Below are 18672 nucleotides of genomic sequence, written 5' to 3'. Positions count from 1 at the left end.
TCAGTGAAATACAATGAAATTCAGGACATTCTGTCTTCTTCATGCCAGTGAATAGAAATGGGAACTTTTAAATTTAAAGAAACACCACAAAAGAATGCCATTAAAAGCATCTCGAATTGTGTGCTATTTTCCAAGACTTGGATTGAGGAATGGGCAGAATTTTAACTAGCTGTGTTAAAAAAAAAAATAATCAAATTTGTGAGGCAGTCTGTGAAAATTCAGCTATAGTTATGTTTTTGTGATTTACGTGATTTACATATATAATGTAAAGAACTTTCTGTAAAAATATATCTTTAGGCGAGTAAGGTCATCTCAATGATTAAAAACGATATAAAATCAATGAATGACATTAAAGGGGACATTTCACAAGACTTTTTTAAGATGTAAAATAAATCTTTGGTGTCTCCAGACTACATATTTGAAGTTCTAGCTCAAGATACCATATAAATCATATATTATAACTTGTAAAAGTGCTACTTTGTATGGGTGAGCCAAAATGTGGTGTTTTTGGGTGTCCTTTTAAATGCAGAAGAGCTGATCTCAGATTAAGGGCAGGGCTCCAGACTAACTTTTTTCATTAGGAGCACAGTGGCCCCCAACTGAAAATTTTAGGGGCACAACCAGAAAATTTAGGGGCACACACCGTAAATCAAGATGCTAACCAAATATTCACATTTCTACTAATTTCCACTGTATAAATACTTGATGATAGATGCAGAAATTACAATGTGCTGTTTCAAATTCAGTGTCACATTTTATTGTGCACTTTTGGAAATAAAAGGTCAAATTTACTGGTTGCACATGTGCGACTGGATGTAAAATTCAGTGGCACACTCTCAAATTTTAGGGGCAAAATGCCACCATTTGGGGGCAGTCTGGAGCCCTGAAGGGGCGGTATTATTATAATAAGATCCCCTTCTGACATCACAAGGAGAGCCAAATGTCAATGACCTATTTTTTCACATGCTTGCAGAGAATGGGTCACAAAAACTAAGTTCATGGGTTGATCTTTTTCACATTTTCTAGGTTGATAGAAGCACTGAGGACTCATATATAGCACTTAAATATGGAAAAAATCAGTTTTTCATGATGATGTCCCATTTGAAGTAAACTTAACACTTTCGGGTGAATAAATCAAGTTTTTTATCTTAGTACGTTAGCATTTTCCTTTCAGACAGATAAAAATGGTTTTAACATATTATTCTGCCATGTATTCCTTTATGCAGCATGCAGTGTTTTTCTATTTAATACCGTCAAGACACGATTTATTATAAGTGCAAGGTCATGTCCTCTTTTGTGAAGTATTGCAGAAGCTCAGCACTTGGATGGAGTTATCCACTCCAAACTCCTTCACCTTTAGCTTTGATTTTTCTGCTCTGAAGTGAATAGGTTATGTGTAGGAAGATAAATGCTCTGTGGGTGCTACAGCCAAACTATTACAAGATGTTAAATTTAGTGCACACTTATTATAGCCAAAGCTTTGGTAGATCGGCGACCTAACCTTTCCTCCTTCACTTTCTGTCTGCAGCTTTGTCTTCCTGCAGCTCTATCACTCGCCCTTCTTTGGAAACGAATCCAACAAACCCCTCTTACTGCCCAAATCTCAGGTAAGATCATCTTTAATGGGGTGAATTTCATTGCATCTGCCAGAAATGCATGTGGCTCTTTTTCCTCAACATATTCAAAGACTTGCATGTAAAGAAAATGAAATCCCCTTTTTACAACCACTCAGAAACTTTTGAATTGTTAGAAATGATCAAAATTATATATAATATGGTGAATTTGGGACACTTTTTGACATTGTGGCGACTGCCAAGTCTACAAATTTTCCTGAAGCAGTCTAACAGTAAAAAATGGCCAACGAAAGTCATTGTACATAATGTAACAACCATTCTGTGAAAATATAACCTTGATATCTTTAATATTGACCACGTAAGATCATTGAAATCATTGACCAAAATCCTCCAAATTTGACCATTAGAGACTGTAGCCTGAATTTCACAGACCGACATCATTTAGTTTTCTTCTTTATAATTTGTTTATAAATTCATATCCTCATCTCTTGTGTTCAAAGGTGATAGATCGTGCGGTTAAAGTCTTGGATCAGATGCCCCCATATGACACGCACAAGATCGGCGTGGTGTTTGTGGGAGCTGGTCAGGTACAGTCACATTACTCTATTCAGTATACACATTTCATCTACAAGCTCTTATTCATCAAAGCTGCTTTATAATCAGGCAAATAATGAGGTGTCCATCCTATCCAACGAGTATGGCTCAAACCGGTACGCACAGTTCCTCACTGGCCTGGGCAAACTCATCCATCTGAAAGACTGTGATCCAGATCAGATCTTCCTGGGTGGACTTGATCAGTATGGAGAAGATGGAGAGTTCACTTACTGCTGGCATGATGATATCATGCAAGGTGGGCACACAAAAATGACAATATAGTATCCTCTATATACTATAGAGCAGAGGGCTTTTTCAGGCCAAAGACCCCTTAACTCTTTCACCGCCAGCGTTTTAAAAAAAAGTTGCCAGCCAGCGCCAGCATTTTTCATGATTATTACCAAAGTTTAATGCCTTCCAGAAAATGTTCTTCTTTAAATATATAAACATACAATATACCAAATGAAAGAACAGACCCTCTGCTTTCAAACAAAAGAAACCGTTTCATCCTACCTTCAGTAGTTCTTTTGTAATCAGCTTTTGAATATGGGTAGGTTTCTGCAAAAACACCACATTTTGAGCAAAAAGCAGAGATAATTCCATTTTTGTGAAGGACTTTTCATAGAGATCCCATTCAGAGCGATCTTTAAAACAGACACGGACATGCAGCCGCTTGCCATAGGGCAATACGTCCGGGTTTAAAAAGTTGCGGAAGGGCGACACCTGGTGGATAATAGCGGTATTGCGAAAAGACGGAAAATCTCGTCATTGGCGGGGAAGCGTTTTCTCTTCATTGACGAGATATCTCGTCAATGGCGGTGAAAGAGTTAAAGGCGATTTAGTGCAATTTGATTCTATGTTACAGAGAAAATCTGACAAACACATAAGAGTTCTGTAGTTGTTTTCATTTAACTTTTCTAAAATCTAACTTAATCTTCATTGAATGTTTTCTTAGAAAAAATCACAAGTGACATCTCAGATGTTTCTCTTTCATATGGGACTTATATAGCACCCTAACATGTATCTACTGCAGTGTCGGAGACGTCTATTTTATAAAACTAAAATTAGATTTGTTCATTTGTCAGATTTAGCTTTAATGTTTAGCACGTCTTTGTGGTCTTTGAAGGATTGAGGTGAATAGTTCAGTGAATGACTAATGCTCTTGTTTTGATCATTTTACAGCCATTTTCCACATAGCCACTCTTATGCCAAATAGAGAGAGCGACAAGGGCTGCTGCAATAAAAAACGCCACATTGGCAACGACTTTGTGGTCGTAGTATACAATGACTCGGGAGAGGAGTATAAACTGGGTACCATAAAGGTAAGGGACAATTTACGTTTCGTTTCCGTTCTTGCTGGATGAAAGTGTAATCTCTACACGGATAGTTGACCGCAAAATGAAAATTGTCATACTTTACTTGCCATCATGCTTTTTTGAATCTATGTTAATTTCGTTATTCAGTCAAAGAGAAAATATGTAATGTCCCTTTAAATGTGAGATTGTTTTTAATGCATCTAGGGTCAATACAACTTTGTGGAAGTTGTGGTAAAGCCTCTGGACTATGAAAGTAATCTGGTGACACTGCAGTGCCGTAAAGGTGATTTAAACTCAAAAACTTTAAAAAGTTCTGCTAAAACAACCAGAACAAATGTCTGTTTCAGTGTGGTTGTGTTTTTGTAATGTTATAACCATTCGTTCTCTCTCAGACCTGGAGGGTTTGGTTGATACCACTGTGGCAAAGATCGTATCTGACCGTAATCTTCCTCTGCTTGTGAGACAGATGGGTCTGCATGCCAACGTGAGTTCACTTTGCTTTCTGCCTCTTTCATCCTTAATGCTTTCTGAAATGATAAAGAATTTAATTTATAAAAGTATATATTTAGAAAAACGAGTTTCGGACTGTTTAGTTCCTTTTACAATTTATAGGATGATTACCCTTGAACTAAATGTTCATCAATGCTCAAGGTTCATTTTCCTACCACCAGTAGGGAGTCTGTGGCTTCGCCCAAATGTCACACTTCATGATGACTTGCAATCTCATGGACTTACCAAGGTCATCACGTGCTCCATAAATTCCATAAGACCGTAGGGTGTCTCATTTGTCTTTTTAGGTTTCAAAAGGGTGCTTATGGGCGCACCCTTTTCGGCCAATATATGCACTTTTCAGTACCAGCACATGTGCGATCTTCGCCGCAGACTTCTTTCCGAACAGTCAAAGTCATACAACTTTTTTTTAAGACTATTTATATACAACTTATCAGCTGTATGTGAATAATTAGATTTTACGCGCAAGCCTCAGTCTTTTACCATAGTAACACAGTGCCAATAAAAATGCATTTATGTCACACATATTTGTGTTGTGCTTATTAGACCCTACTCCAAATAAGGAGCTAATTTAGTTTTCGAAAAAGGTGGTCCCGGTACTAAAATTGTTCTCAGTTCTTGTGGTGTGAACATGCCAAAAGGCGGGAAGTTTCACAAATAGTTTGGGTAGTATGAAAAGGTTCCCGCAGTGCACGCTTTATCAATCACTAGGCAAAAGTCACAAGGTAGTTGATTAGAAAAGTACCGGCACGCCTCTCCTCAATAAACCACATTATTCAAGGTATCTTTCATGTCTTTGAAAGAAATGTCCAGAATGAGTTATGAATAGAAGTTTAATATTTAGTCTGGTGAGGGAACTTAAGACTAAAATTGTATATAATTTACAGATTTCATATAAAACTAGTTTAAGTTTTAAGTTAAGTGTAAAGTTTTTTTTAAAGAACTGTTTGGACGGTTAATAATTATTGGCTTTTTCCACTTTAAAAACAACAACTTGACAAACACATCGCATGTCGCTTACAGATTACTACACTTATCCGGACTGTCTCCACAGTAAAAGGTTTATTTCTCGACGAGAGAAGTCCGTAACTCTTCCCACCCACTGTGATAAGTAGAAACTTTTTAATAAGGCTTTTTATGAGTCATACACCCACAGTTTTCTCTGAGATCCTACAAATCACAGCAGGCATCAGAAAACCACAGCCTATGGTACTTACTCTGACTACAATTAGCACAACATGACACAAAATGGACATCAGGTTGGAGGAGAAGAAATGCATAACCAAAGTTTGTCAAGTGAAGAGGAGTTTGGTGTTGATTTTTTTTGGCAAGGAATAAGGCTGTGCCATTTGGGTAAAAAATCCAATTGCAAAGTTTTGACAGACATTGCAAAATTAAGCCACAAATCGAATCACAAAGTCAAGTTTCACCTCAATATTGTCAGATATATCAAAAAAATTCTAATTGTTAAAATAACATCATGAACCATTACTGTAGCCTTTTTCTTTAAAACCATACAGTATATACATATAAAACCTTGTAGGTTAGCTTCTTAATGTTAAAATGCACTCAGTGCTGCCACAGTATGCATTCTTATAAAAAAGAAAAGATATAACTGGTTTCGGAATTTATTACAATTCTATAATTAAATAAACACTTTTCTTTAGTGTAAACCATTTCCAATAAGAACAAATAAAATTGTTACATTGTTACATCGCCTTTCCCTCATCAATGCCGACAACTGATCCCGGACGAGCCCCCAATTTTTACATTTTTACTGCAAAAAAACAAAAGGGACAAGACTACAAAAATGTTTTTTGGCTGTGAGAAAGATATATGAAAAACAATTGGTGCAAGTAATCTCTCGACATAATCTTTCGACATTGTCTGTGTCCAATTGAAAATGCCAACTTTTCTTCTCTTTGCCAACTCTGTCTTGTGTATTGATGTTTTGTATAGATGGCGTCACTGGTGCACCAGAGCAGGGCAAACCCATCCGACGCATATGCTTCAAAATGGCTGGCGAGACTACGACGAATCAAAAGGATTAGAACTCTGGTAAATTAGAGTATTTTATTTAATTATTATTTTGTTGTTAAAATGAGATTAAATTGATGAAAAAATTATATTATCTAATTTTAAATTAGATTTAAGAACAGAGCTTATATATACCATTTTTCCATCCAAAGGCTCAGGAGGAAATTCAATCCCGTCCCACTCCTGGAATCTCCCTCACGCAGAGCCATGGCCCCATGCAGAATAAACCCGCCCACCAACCCTCGGGTCCGCCTACAAACCCGGATGCCGGCCAGAGGAAGAGGCTGGTGTCCACAGTTGATGACTTTACAGACTTTGTTTAGATGGAGACCTTTGATGTTTTTAACAGAAACTGCGCTTTATTCTGCTGAATTCAGTTCAGCGTTGGTGTTAATAAAATACGATCACTTGGAAAATAAAAACTGTTATCTTTCTCGAACGGCCCCATGTTGTTACCAGAAAGAATTTCATTCAGCTGTTATCAGCCTCACAAATGCTGTTGCTTTCAATTTCAAAAGGAGCTTTTTTTTCCTGCTCAAAGAGATTTTTCATTTCCTTAACAATGAAAACAAAGTCATGCATCTGTTCAGTCTCTCTCTACCACACGTTTCTTTATCCAAAGGGTAAAATCACGATCTAATTATGTTATACACACATTAGTTTCAGCTATTCAGAACACAGAGACAAGTGTGAAAGTGTGTTTTAACCTCTACACATAACAGTGCCAACATAAACTGCAAAAACATACATTTAATCAACCCACACTACACTGAGCTTTACTATGTGCGTATATCATGCTAAAAGATTAAGGTTTTATGAATGATGTCAACTTTGTAAAACATTATACTGATACTGTGACATAAAGGTTCAAATTTTGATTGCCGTTGATTGTTTTGTTTTGTGTGTATCAGGATGTGGATGCTAATGTAAAGACTTTTGCAAGTTTGTAAGCTTCAACATTAAAATGCATAACATTTGTGCGTGTGTGTGTGTGTGTGCATGTGTGAGCATCGCTACAAAATAAAACACTAAAATGTGAGACCAAAACTTGTTTTGAGTTTAATTTACCTCTTCAATGATTATCATGCTGTTATTTTTTACCTGGATTAAACACCTACATTAAATCAAAGTATACTTGAATTTACTTAAAATACCAGCATGGTTTTAGTACATTATTTTTGAGCTTAAAAAAAGTACAAAAGTACACAATTCGGTGTTCATTATAAACAATTAATCCATGTAGGTTTTTTAATTCATGTTCCCTCTTAATGGAACACATCATAAAAATCAGTTTTTTTCCATGTTAAAGTGACGTAATTGGGTCCCCAGTGCTTCTATCAAGCTAGAAAATGTGAAAAAGATCAACCAAGTAACTTTTTGGTAAACCACTCTCTACAAGCATGTGCAAAAATAGGTCATTCAGATTTGACTCCCCTTGTGATTTCAAAAGAGAAACAAATATTGACAGCACAAGAGTTTCTATTTCAACAAATCACCATTATGGTGATCAGTGTAGGTTTGAGCAAAAATGTGCTGTTTTTGGGTGTATCCTTTCAAAATATAAATGAGTTGATGAAATGCAAACAAAGTGGCAATTTTACATGCTATAATAAATCATCAGTGGGGTATATTTTGAGATAAAAATTAACCCCGCCCCCTCCAACTTTTAGTTCCATTTCTGAATGCAACGCCTTCTTTTCTACATCCAATCAATTCACAGTGGAAAACACTCAGCTCATTCACTTTAACAATATAATTTTTTAATGGGAGGAATTCAATTGTCAGAATAAAATACAATCATAATGTATTGAAATTTTTGAAAAAAATGTGGATTATTTTGTAAAAATATTTTTTGCGATTAGACCACAGACTCAGAAGCTTAGCTGTCAGACTCTTTATTTGACTTTGTCCAGTGCAAAAGCAGATAAAGCGAAGTGCTACAATGTTTCAAATACAACGACACAACAGAAATCAGTAAATTACCTTAAACATTTCATACATTGACAAAAATATGCAAGCTGGTTTTGGCACTTATGAGAGGCTCAAATTCTATCCAACCTAGCTACACAAACTTTGCAAGCCTGTACAATATAGCTAAAAAGTCCTACCAAAAGCCATAACATTCTGAAATGACTGCTATTGCTGTTTGTAGATCTGCTGAAAATTGCATAACCTTCAGACATTTATTCTTTGGCCAGTGGTGAGAAAAACATGCAGCAAAGCGTTTTCGTGAACATAATGTACTTGTGCTCTGTTTCATGTAAGGAGACATTTTTGGTCAGTGCGGTTAAGGCAAATGAGATTAAAATGCGATCGAACTTTGATACAATATTTACATCAGGGCACACCAATATGTACAGATACACAATGACCTTTGAAAACTTCATCTGGAACAGCCTGAATAAAGACATTATTGTAGTTGACGTGACCTTTGATGAAATCAAGCTCTGCTTTCCCCTGTAGTGGATATTTTAAGTGCATAAGCGACACTTTACCATCCAATCACAATACATGTACTGAATTAAACAAAACACATTTAATACCAAAAAAAAGAAGAATCCTGTTTCTTTTTTCAAGAGGGTCCCTGAGCGTTATCTTAGTAAACAACACATTTTCGAATACATTTTAGTACTTGACAAGTGACAAACGTTACAAATACATAAAAAATTAATGCGAAATATCCTGATGCAGCTCGTGTATAATTCTTAAAAAAAATAATAATTCTGAAAAGCTGTTTTACGTGAAAATCATTACGTACTAGTTAAATACGGCAGAGGTAAAGTGCGAAGTACAAAGAAACTCATTACGTGAATCTCCTGAAACTTGAATAGCAAGCTTTGGTAAATGTACAGGGAGGGTAATGCTGATAGCAGTATCTTATCTTCATACCAAGCTTATTTTATTACGTTTCTAAACATTTTCCATTTTCAGTATAACATTAAAATCGAACCACACTCCGATGCAAACACAATTATTCATATACATTAATACAAAGTGCTTTTTTAAATTAAGATTTAACAATGAAGAAAGCAAAACAAACCGTACTTCAGCAATTCATAATCTATTTTTCGTTGACCAGCTACTACTAGTAATAGTAAAATAATAATAATGCTGTATGGAAGCTTTATCCCTTCTCTCCACACAAAGAATTGTGGGAAGGCTTGAACGAGGGCCTTCATTGTTCCTTCTGCTCTATTTCAATTTCCCTTCGTCAACATTTTAACTCCTACTAAATTGTCCTGTAAAAATCCGCCGCACTTTCTCCAAGTTTTTCTTCTACTTTCTGAGTCTTTTCTCACTTGCCCTTTGGTCTGTTTAGGGTTAAGAAACCTCTGAATGTAGCTGATATGAACTTACTGATTAACTGAAATCCTGAGGCTTCCTAATTTTTAGCACCCTGATCGCCTCTTCAGAAGTGTGTTAGTGTAGATGTATGAATGTATGTGGAGAAAACATAAAATTCTATGTTTATTTTCAGTAACATGCCATTATATTAAGTAGTATGAATTTTATATAAGTACCTACAAGCGCAGCACTATAATTATACTGGTGTCGTGTAATGGCATCAAACATATGTACCTGTAAGTCTTAATGTGTATGTAGTGTGCTAGTTTGTCAGTGTGAGCCCTTCTGAATAAGCTTTGCCCGTTCTGTAACAATGGGCAGCACGTGTACCCATAACCTTATGATAGCTTCCTTCTACAAAAAACATAAATTGAACATCTGTGAACATCTCGAAACACTGTTTGACAAATACTATCCTGCATCGACAGTTGTAGTCTTTCATTGTACTTTGATGCTCTTTCAAGAGTTTCTAATGCTACGACAGCACAAGGTGTGCTCTTGTCGACTATAACCCGGTTGACCTCCAGGGTCAAAGGGTTGGAGTGAGGTCACTGCGAGAGGAAGGGCGACTTGCATCAAAACTTGTACCTTGTAGATAAGAAAGACCATGGTGACCTGCACCTTGAAGTTACCAATCGAAAGCTTGTGGGTTAGAATTTAAGGCTATGGTGGATGATTTGGTCTTGGTTTGGTCAAGAGCTAAAGATCTTCTTAGGTCCTGGTAACAAAACCTGCTGTCACCAGGACCTTATTTAATTTCCTCATTAGTAGCCACTACCCAAGAACTTAAACAACTCTTTTAGTCCCACAACATTACTTAATCTCGATTGCCAAATCCCACCTGGTTTTACTTGCGTACTGACGCAAACCTTAGGTTCTCACGGTTTATGGTGTCCTGAGAAAGGTCTGTCTATATTAGGGTGCACCTTGTTTTTAAGAGGAGGATGTTTGTGCTTTCGTTTTCGAGTGGGATTCGTACTAGTGTGCGCAGGATGCCGGAATACGCTGGAGGGAAGGTTCTCGCTGTTGCTGGGTGGCACCCACTCGTGGGAGCGAGGGATCGGGACTGGGGTGGCTATAGCAGAAAGAAGAGCATTTGAAGAAGCAGACGGTGGAGTGGGAACGGGAGTAGGGGCCGGAGTGGGGTTGGGTTTGTTGGCACAGCCAACAACCTCAGAGTCCTTTTGATAGTTTGGATCAACCTTGTTGGAAGTTGTGGTTAACTTATGCAAAGCTTTTTCAGCTTTATGTGCCCTGGGAGGATTAGTACCCTCTTCTTGTGGACTCACTTGGAGAGGATGAGAATCCACCTCGCAAGGGTCTTTTTCAGTCTTGCTGACATGTGTTGCAACATTACTGAGGTTTTCTTGTACCTTCTGGAGACTACTATCCGTCCTGTGTGGACTTAAATCTGCCTTGTGCCGGCTTGATATTTCAGATTTTTTTGACTTCTTGTCTCTCTTATGAAGTTTCTGTCTATCTCCTGACTTAGGTGGGCTTATTTGAGTTCTCGGGGGACTTTTGCTTTTCTCTACCACTTGTGTACTTTTGTCTGCACCCTTGTGCCTCCTGCCACGTCTCATCTGTCCTGCAGAGTCAAGACTTCTGTGGCGACGTCCCCCTCTGCCCCATCGCCTGCTCTTCCTCAACATTTTCTCCAGACGGCACTCTGTGTGACACAGATCCTCCGTGGCGTTGGTGACCCGGTCCAGCTGCATGAGCAAGGCATCAAAAGCTGGGAGGATTCTGCGAAGTGTCGCCTCCATCTCAGCTCTTTCTTTCCAGCCTTGTCCTCCGACTACCAGCCCAGGGCCTAGGTTGAGGCCTAGTCCAAGACCCGGAGCTTCAACCAGACTGCAAGGGCTGCTTGATGTGGGGCACCAGGAGGCCTCTGATTCTCCGTCAACACTATCAGGAGTTGGTGGAGCTTCTGGTGTATCCAGAGGAGGAAGACACAATGACTTGCAGTCACTTGTTGAAGAGGATCTTGAAGGGGGGAGCTCCATACCTTCAAATCGCACCTTGTGCCGGAACTGTAGGGGAAAAAGCATGAGGGATGAAGACCAACCCAGCAACCAGGAAACATCTAAACTGGAAGATTTCTAAACTTATCAACCATCATTAGCAGACCTAACAGGTAAAGTAATTCATGAAAGATTTGCATCACACAAACACACCTCTTTGGCACGGCTGAGCCCCATCCACATTTTGAGGCGTCGCAGGAACAACTCCACCATCTCATAGTCCTGCAGGTCGACGGCTGGACGGTAAAGCTCTGACCTCGCCCGACGGTAGTTCCTCAGCAATGCCGAGATCAAAAGCCACAGCAAAACGAGACGAAGGAGGGTAAAACTGATATGAAAGATGAAACAGGATGCAGAGCAGGGGGAAGAGCCACTGTCTGGTCGCCATGACAACAGTCCACGCCCACCAGAACCGAGTAACGTCCTGCAAGTGGAGCTAACCGTTCCGTAGCCCTCAATGACAGAGTGGAAAAGCTAGAAAGGAAAATTTTGATTGTTACACCATAAATTCATTTCAGAAATGCAAATAAGGTTTTGCAAACTGTGTACAGAGTTTAGAGAAGAGATTCGAGGGAACCGAAAAATTTATTTGGGAGAAAGTTTTTACGATATAAATAAGCCTAAAGGTATTGATTAAGTTAACAGATGCAAGGCATCAATATCGTTAATAATTCACATGTGAAGCACTCTAGATGATTTAACAGCCTCTCAATACCAGCTGTACCAAATGTCAATATTTTGAGCAAATTAAGCATGGTTTTTTTAACTTTGCAACATAACAGATTAGAATTTTAAGCACACATGCAGTTTAAATCAAACCACAAGCACATTTTAATCCAATAAAAATAAAACTATATTTTTAATTTTATGAAATTCTGTGTGGTGCTTGACTCTATAGAAGTCATACCAAAGAGTATAACAGATCTACATTTCACTACATGTTGTATATGCATATAACTGTTTATGTGACAAATAAAAATCTTGAATAGGTAATGTGTATGCTTGCCAGGACATGTAAGTGGGGTTCTAGTTCATTCTTATCACTTTGCTACAATATTTATTTGCTATCACAGGGTTAGGCTCCAGGGGTCCATCCCTTTTACCTTTGCAAAATTTTACTACTCTAGGTTTGTAAAGCATAATTCAAGCAGCATCAAAGACTTTATCAAGGACACATACCCAAGCGTGTGTGCGTGTGTGGATACAAACATTCAGTATAGATAAATCACACAATGACATCAATGACATGAGCTGCACAAAACAAGTTGTGCTCGATTTAAACTCTCCTCAAAACCTCTGCATCAGTGAAAAGTTCTTCGCACGAAAAAGCAGAAAGAATACTAAATATGGATTTCTCACTGTAACATGCGCTGTGGAGTGAAAAAGTAGCTGCGTGTCCATTACCCTTCAAATTGCGCAAATTGACATTGTGAATTTAAAATATGGCAAATGGACATTTCGCAAAAACACCCATATATTGCAGTTTTTAAAGGAAAACACCACTGTTTTCCATATTTTAATATGTTCTTACCTCAACTTAGACAAATTTATACATACCTATCTTTTATCAATGCATGCACTTAATCTTTGTACAGCGCGTCGTGAATGTTTTAGCATTTAGCCTAGCCCCATTCATTCCTTAGGATCCAAACAGGGATGAATTTAGAAGCCACAAAACACTTCCATGTTGTCACTTCAATTACGTTTCAGTCGCATATTATCGATTAATGTAAAAGCCGTCATTTTGCAATCGTCTATTGTCGAAATTTCGAAAATAAAGCTAAAGTTTTGCGCAAATCTGCAATGGAGACGCAGCTAATGTCTGTCTGTATGTTTTTCAGTCTGTGTCCTAACCAGGTGTCCAGTGTGCGAGTATGCCAGCAGGAAGACGAGGAGTGTGAAAGCGACCGTCAGCAGCTCCCAAAAAGATCTTCTCAGAGCTCTTCCAAAAACTCCCCACTCTCTCATGAAGCGCAGCTGGTGTGACGCCTACAAAGAGAAAAATGAAGGCCACCGAATATATATGAGTCACTCAAATAGATTTTAAGGGATTGAAAAGCAAACAAACCAGCAGAAGTGCGTGGTCTGAATTACAGTACGTCAGTGAAAACTACCTTGAGCACCAACAGGAAAAGAAGCGTTGCTCCGAGCTGTTTCAGAACCCGACTCTGTTGGCCGATAGGAAAGAAGTCTGTAAAGGCGCCCCGTTGCCGTAGAAACGACCCCCACTGTCGGGCGGAGAGCACGGAGCGGCTGAGGTGCAGCGAGACCACGCAAATTGCCAACAGCAGACAGCAAACGCTCACCATGTTCCACAAACGCAGAAAGTAGCCACGCCCCTGCCTCCAGGCAGCCACGCCCTCACGCATGGCAAAATAGATGATAAACGCCAGCAGGAGGAGCTGAGAAAGATAGAGAGCTTTATAAAAACACTGCGATGAGAATAGATGTTTGGTCATTTGTGATAGGCTGGAGGTTACCGTAAGGAACAGGGACAAGTCCATGCCGTGACTCAATGTGTGAAGGCGTAATGTTTTCAGATCGAGACTCGGCACAGGTCGCTCAGACACGGGAAACTCCAGCAGGAACGAGAAGACCGACAGCAGATCTGTGTTGATGTTATAGAGGGAAAACTCCAGGAACAGAGCTCTCGTCCTGAGCACATTCATGTAATATAATTATGACAAAAAAAATATACATTACATAACTAGGGATGGACCGATACATCTGCAGATAAATGCATTTTTTTCAGACTATTGGACATCTATGGATCGTTTCAAATCAGTTGTTGATCAAAATTGCAGTTTGTTCGCTCTGCACTTAAATAGCAAAACTATCGGTTTCGGTAGATCTCATCCGAAGTAACCGAATATCGGTATCGGCACAGAAATTTTGTATTGGTAAATCTCTAAATATAACATAATATAACATTCATTTGTGATCCCAGCTAAAGTAATTTGTGTTTGTGTACTCACAGTGGGTCGATCCAGTGGTGTGTGTCGAGTTGTTTGATCAGAGCTTTCGAGTCCTGCACGTTTCTGCCCAAGTCCTGCACAAACCCAGCGCTGCTGTACACAGACACCTGACCCCAGTGCCACACACTACACAATATACACAAAGACACACATCTCACTGACCTGAGGTCAGGTTACACTGAGACAGCTACACTGAGTCAGAGGAGCTGATCGAACATCAGTTGGAATCATGAAATATCAATGAGATTTGTACAGATGGTCCTTGTGTGAATGTGTACTGCAAAAAATGACTTTCTTACTTATTTTTGTCTTAAAATTTTTGTCTTAAAAATATCTAAAAATTCTTAAATCAAGATGTATTTTCTTGATGAGCAAAATGACCAAGGAAAATAAGTCTAGTTTTTAGGCAAAAAATATAAAATTTAAGTAAATTAGTGCTTAAAACAAGCAAAAAATCTGCCAATGGAATAAAAAACTTTCTTGAAATAAGTTTGCCTTTTTCATAAACACTTATTTCAAGAAAATTTTTCTTATTCCATTGGCAGCACAAATTCACTTACATTTTATATAATTTTTAAAATATTTTATTAAAATTTTGCTCATCTAGAAAATACATCTGAATTTTTTGATATTTTTATTCAAAACAAGACAAAAATACTAAGTAAGAAACTCATTTTTTGCAGGGTACTCAGGGTACCATGAGGACAATCGGCCTATTGGGATGGTAACAACTTTACAGGTGAAGCAATTTGTAATTTGTTTCCTTTTATAAGCATCCACTGTAGCGAAAATCAAGTTTGAAAGGGATAGTTCACCTAAAAATAAAAATTCACTCATCATTTTCTCATCCTCATGTTGTTTCTAAACCTGCCTGAATTTCTTTTTTCCGTGAACACAAAAAAAGATATTTTGATAAATGATGATAAGCACACAGTTGATAATAACCATTGACTTCCATAGTAGGAAAACAAATATTACACTGCAAAAAATGATTTTCAAGAAAAAAATTCTTAGTATTTTTGTCTTGTTTTCAGTAAAAATATCAAAAAATTCTTAAATAAGGATGCTTTTTCTTGATGATCAAAACGACCCAAGAAAATAAGTCTAGTTTTTAGACCAAAAATATCAAATTTAAGTGATTTTGTGCATGAAACAAGCAAAAAAATCTGCCAATGGGGTAGCAAAATTTTCTTGAATTTTTCTTGAATTCAGTGTTTAAGAAAATTCCTTGTTTTATGCACAAAATCACTTACATTTGATATTTTTGGTCAAAAAACTAGACTTATTTTCTTGGGGTGTTTTGCTAATCAAGAAAAAGCATCTTAATTTTTCTTCTTGAAAAATGCATTTTTTGCAGTGTATGGAAGTATTGTGATAAATGATAAAGAAGATAAATGATGGTTTTGAATTCCATGGTATCAGGTGACAGACCTGTTGCTCTGAGCTGTACTCATACTCCAGTTCTGGACCAATCCTGAAGCTGACTCCGCCCACCCGGCTGGGACACACCCAAACCACGACAGTGGAGGGAAAAATCTGCTGACGGGGCATTCTGGAAGGCAGTGTGTGAGAGAGAAAGGATTAAAATGTACAATTTCATATTTCTTATAAAGTGTGAAAACCTCTGAATGACCTAACCTAAGTTTTCTGATCAATGTATGTGCTTATATCATCAATCTGTTTCTCATCTGCTTTTTGTGTGTGCGTTTAAAAAGAAAATCAATGTAAGTGTTAATGAAATGAGCAGTATCTCGGTCTGGCACCGGCACGGCTTGAACAACCTCTGCCATTTTTATTTTTTTTGAAAAATGAAAGGTTTTCATCTGCTGGCAGACACTGACCTCTATATCAGATCAATGAAGACACACAGATGTACTTTATAAACCCAGCGTACTGTACATGAGCCATTTTTACATGAATGCTTTCACAAAAGAAAAAAAACAACTAGTAAATATTGATTAACATGTACTTACCCATAAGGTTCAATAGACACTACTACAAACAGAGACTATGTTATTTAGTATATAGTAACGTTATATTTAGGGATGTCCCGATCAGGTTTTTTTGCCCTCGAGTCTGAGTCCGAGTCATTTGATTTTGAGTATCTGCCGATACCGAGTCCCGATCCGATACTTCTATAATACATAAAAAAAAGAATAAAGAAGAGCGAAAAAACAGAACCAGGATGTTCCTTATGTCATGCCGCACGCATTGCTGTTTCTGTGTGGAGTCAAAAGAGTATAACTCTGTGCCAGCGCATAACTACAGATGTGTTAAAAAATAATGAATATATACTATATATGTTCAGGGGTTAAATTGGGGTTTGTTTTGTGGGGAGGCTCTGTTGGGAGGGAGGGTTCGAGGGGTAACATGTTTAATCCTGATGACAGCAAAGTCACTGGGTGTGCTTCAATGACATTTTGTATCTCTGATAGGATTTTATAAGTTTCAGTTTTAAAGCTGTGCCACATGTTGACCCAAACTTTAAAACCTGAACTTTAAATTATGCAAATCTATGAGTCTGACACCCTATATGCATTTGTTGCACATGTCATTATGCACAATTGATCAAACTTTGAATGAAGTTATAAGACTTAACCTCCTTGACTCATTCTAGGCATAAGATAGGCTACCCAAATAGACTCAATTAACAAGAAAAACAACATACTGATTCAGCAATATGTCTTATAAATTAGCCATGGAGATTCCCTAAGCTGGTCAGCAGTTAGTTAAACAATCACTAGTTAGGTCGTGATTCATTTGTATAATCAAAATACATTATTTTATTAAACTATACAATCAGTTGTATCCAGTTATCTAGTTAACATTTTGTAATGAGATGAGTGACATGGCTATACATACTTTAATACTTTGTTTCTAGACTTCTATTAGGTTTTTTCGACATGGGCACCATTCTTACCTCTCTTTCTCTCTCTCTCTCTCTCTCTCTCTCTCTCTCTCTCTCTCTCTCTCTCTCTCTCTCTCTCTCTCTCTCTCTCTCTCTCATCTCTACAGTAATGTCAAATGATCCTGCGCGAATGCGCGTTCTTGAGGTTCTGAGTGAGACGCGGAACTGCGTCTGAGCAAATGTTGACAATAACGATCAACGCGTCGTTTAAATGAGCGGTAAAAACGCGGTTTTGTCGTGGGTTCCTTGCACGCACGAGTGTGAAGCCTATGAATGAAAGCACGTCAATAGGCTTGTTCGACTTCATGCGGCGCCGCAACAATCGACAGCCGGGTGACGTCAAACTACCGCGAGAGTGATCTGCGAAATCATACGGAGGAGTTTGCTTTTAAATCGTTCACGCGGAACTTTGACGTCATGCAGCACCACAAGAACCAGCAGCCGGATGAAGTCGAACAAGCCTATTCTCTTCAGTTCACACGCACCAGCGCAGCGCGTACACTGGCGCGGAGCAGAGCGAGAACTTAATGGATTTTAAACCCTGCATATGTATCCGAGTCTTGATCGGGAGGTAACGTCCGATTCCGATCGAGTCTGAAACCACGTGATCGGGGCCGATTTCCGATCACGTGATCGGATCGGGACATCCCTAGTTATATTGTCTCGTATGCCCCTCTCACCTGCTTGACTTCTCAGCTGTCTAAGGCGAAGTGGACCTAGCAATACACTGCCTGTTCTCTCCATCAGGATGGGCTTATCCAGTAACTGTGGTAACAAGGAGTCTGAGAGCCACGCCCACACATCCTCACGTCTGCAGATGAGAGATCCGATAGGTTAGAGACACGTCTGTGTGTGTGTGTGTGTGTGTGTGTGTGTGTGTGTGTGTGTGTGTGTGTGTGTGTGTGTGTGTGTGTGTGTGTGTGGTATCATCCTAACACACTGTATTCTTACTGTCAGAGAGACAATGTCAACATCACACCATCAGCTCACCTCCCCGTACCTCTCTTATACGCACGCACACACATACTCTCAATGTCATCTTTAATAAATCAACACATTCACACTCATACATCTATATTTACATCTTTCAACATTCACTGCTTGTGACCTGACTGAAAAAAAAGAAAGAAAAGGCAGCTAGACAGATAGAAAGAAAGAATAGAAAATATACATGAAGGAAGGTAGAACGGAGAGAAGAAAAGAAGGAAGGAAAGAAAGATGGAAGGAAGGAAGGAACAAGGAAGGAATGAAGGAAAGATAGAAGAAAGGATAAAAGGAAAGATAAAAAGGAAGGAAAGATAGAATAAAGGAACAAGGGAAGGATAGATAGAATAAAGGAAGGATTGAAGGAAGAAATGATAGAAGGAAGGAAATATAGAAGACAGGAAG

At 38.4% G+C, this 18672-nt stretch overlaps 2 protein-coding genes across 6 annotated transcripts in view; one reads left to right on the top strand and one right to left on the bottom strand.

Moving 5' to 3' along the window:
- The window catches only part of tsc2 (TSC complex subunit 2), a 46693-nt gene extending 39615 nt beyond the window's left edge, over window positions 1–7078 (top strand). For all 4 annotated transcript variants that reach the window (XM_065295121.2, XM_065295120.2, XM_065295119.2 and 1 more), the window contains 8 exons: window positions 1529–1607; window positions 2075–2161; window positions 2238–2424; window positions 3351–3490; window positions 3689–3767; window positions 3877–3968; window positions 5954–6052; window positions 6184–7078. In XM_065295121.2, the coding sequence (XP_065151193.2) occupies window positions 1529–1607; window positions 2075–2161; window positions 2238–2424; window positions 3351–3490; window positions 3689–3767; window positions 3877–3968; window positions 5954–6052; window positions 6184–6354 (934 nt within the window). In that variant the 3' untranslated portion in view covers window positions 6355–7078. The remainder of the gene's footprint in view (window positions 1–1528; window positions 1608–2074; window positions 2162–2237; window positions 2425–3350; window positions 3491–3688; window positions 3768–3876; window positions 3969–5953; window positions 6053–6183) is intronic.
- Window positions 7079–7909: 831 nt separating this feature from the next.
- The window catches only part of pkd1a (polycystic kidney disease 1a), a 76216-nt gene continuing 65453 nt past the window's right edge, over window positions 7910–18672 (bottom strand). For both annotated transcript variants that reach the window (XM_065295118.2, XM_065295117.2), the window contains exons 41-48: window positions 17964–18094; window positions 15807–15927; window positions 14376–14501; window positions 13881–14055; window positions 13515–13802; window positions 13255–13389; window positions 11554–11874; window positions 7910–11409 (exon numbers count right to left, since the gene is read on the bottom strand). In XM_065295118.2, the coding sequence (XP_065151190.2) occupies window positions 10255–11409; window positions 11554–11874; window positions 13255–13389; window positions 13515–13802; window positions 13881–14055; window positions 14376–14501; window positions 15807–15927; window positions 17964–18094 (2452 nt within the window). In that variant the 3' untranslated portion in view covers window positions 7910–10254. The remainder of the gene's footprint in view (window positions 11410–11553; window positions 11875–13254; window positions 13390–13514; window positions 13803–13880; window positions 14056–14375; window positions 14502–15806; window positions 15928–17963; window positions 18095–18672) is intronic.

Source organism: Paramisgurnus dabryanus, chromosome 4 (assembly GCF_030506205.2).
Source record: "Paramisgurnus dabryanus chromosome 4, PD_genome_1.1, whole genome shotgun sequence".
Lineage (NCBI taxonomy): Eukaryota > Metazoa > Chordata > Actinopteri > Cypriniformes > Cobitidae > Paramisgurnus > Paramisgurnus dabryanus.
The sequence above is the reverse complement of the archived record's forward strand: the minus strand, read 5'-3'. Positions and strand labels throughout refer to the sequence as shown.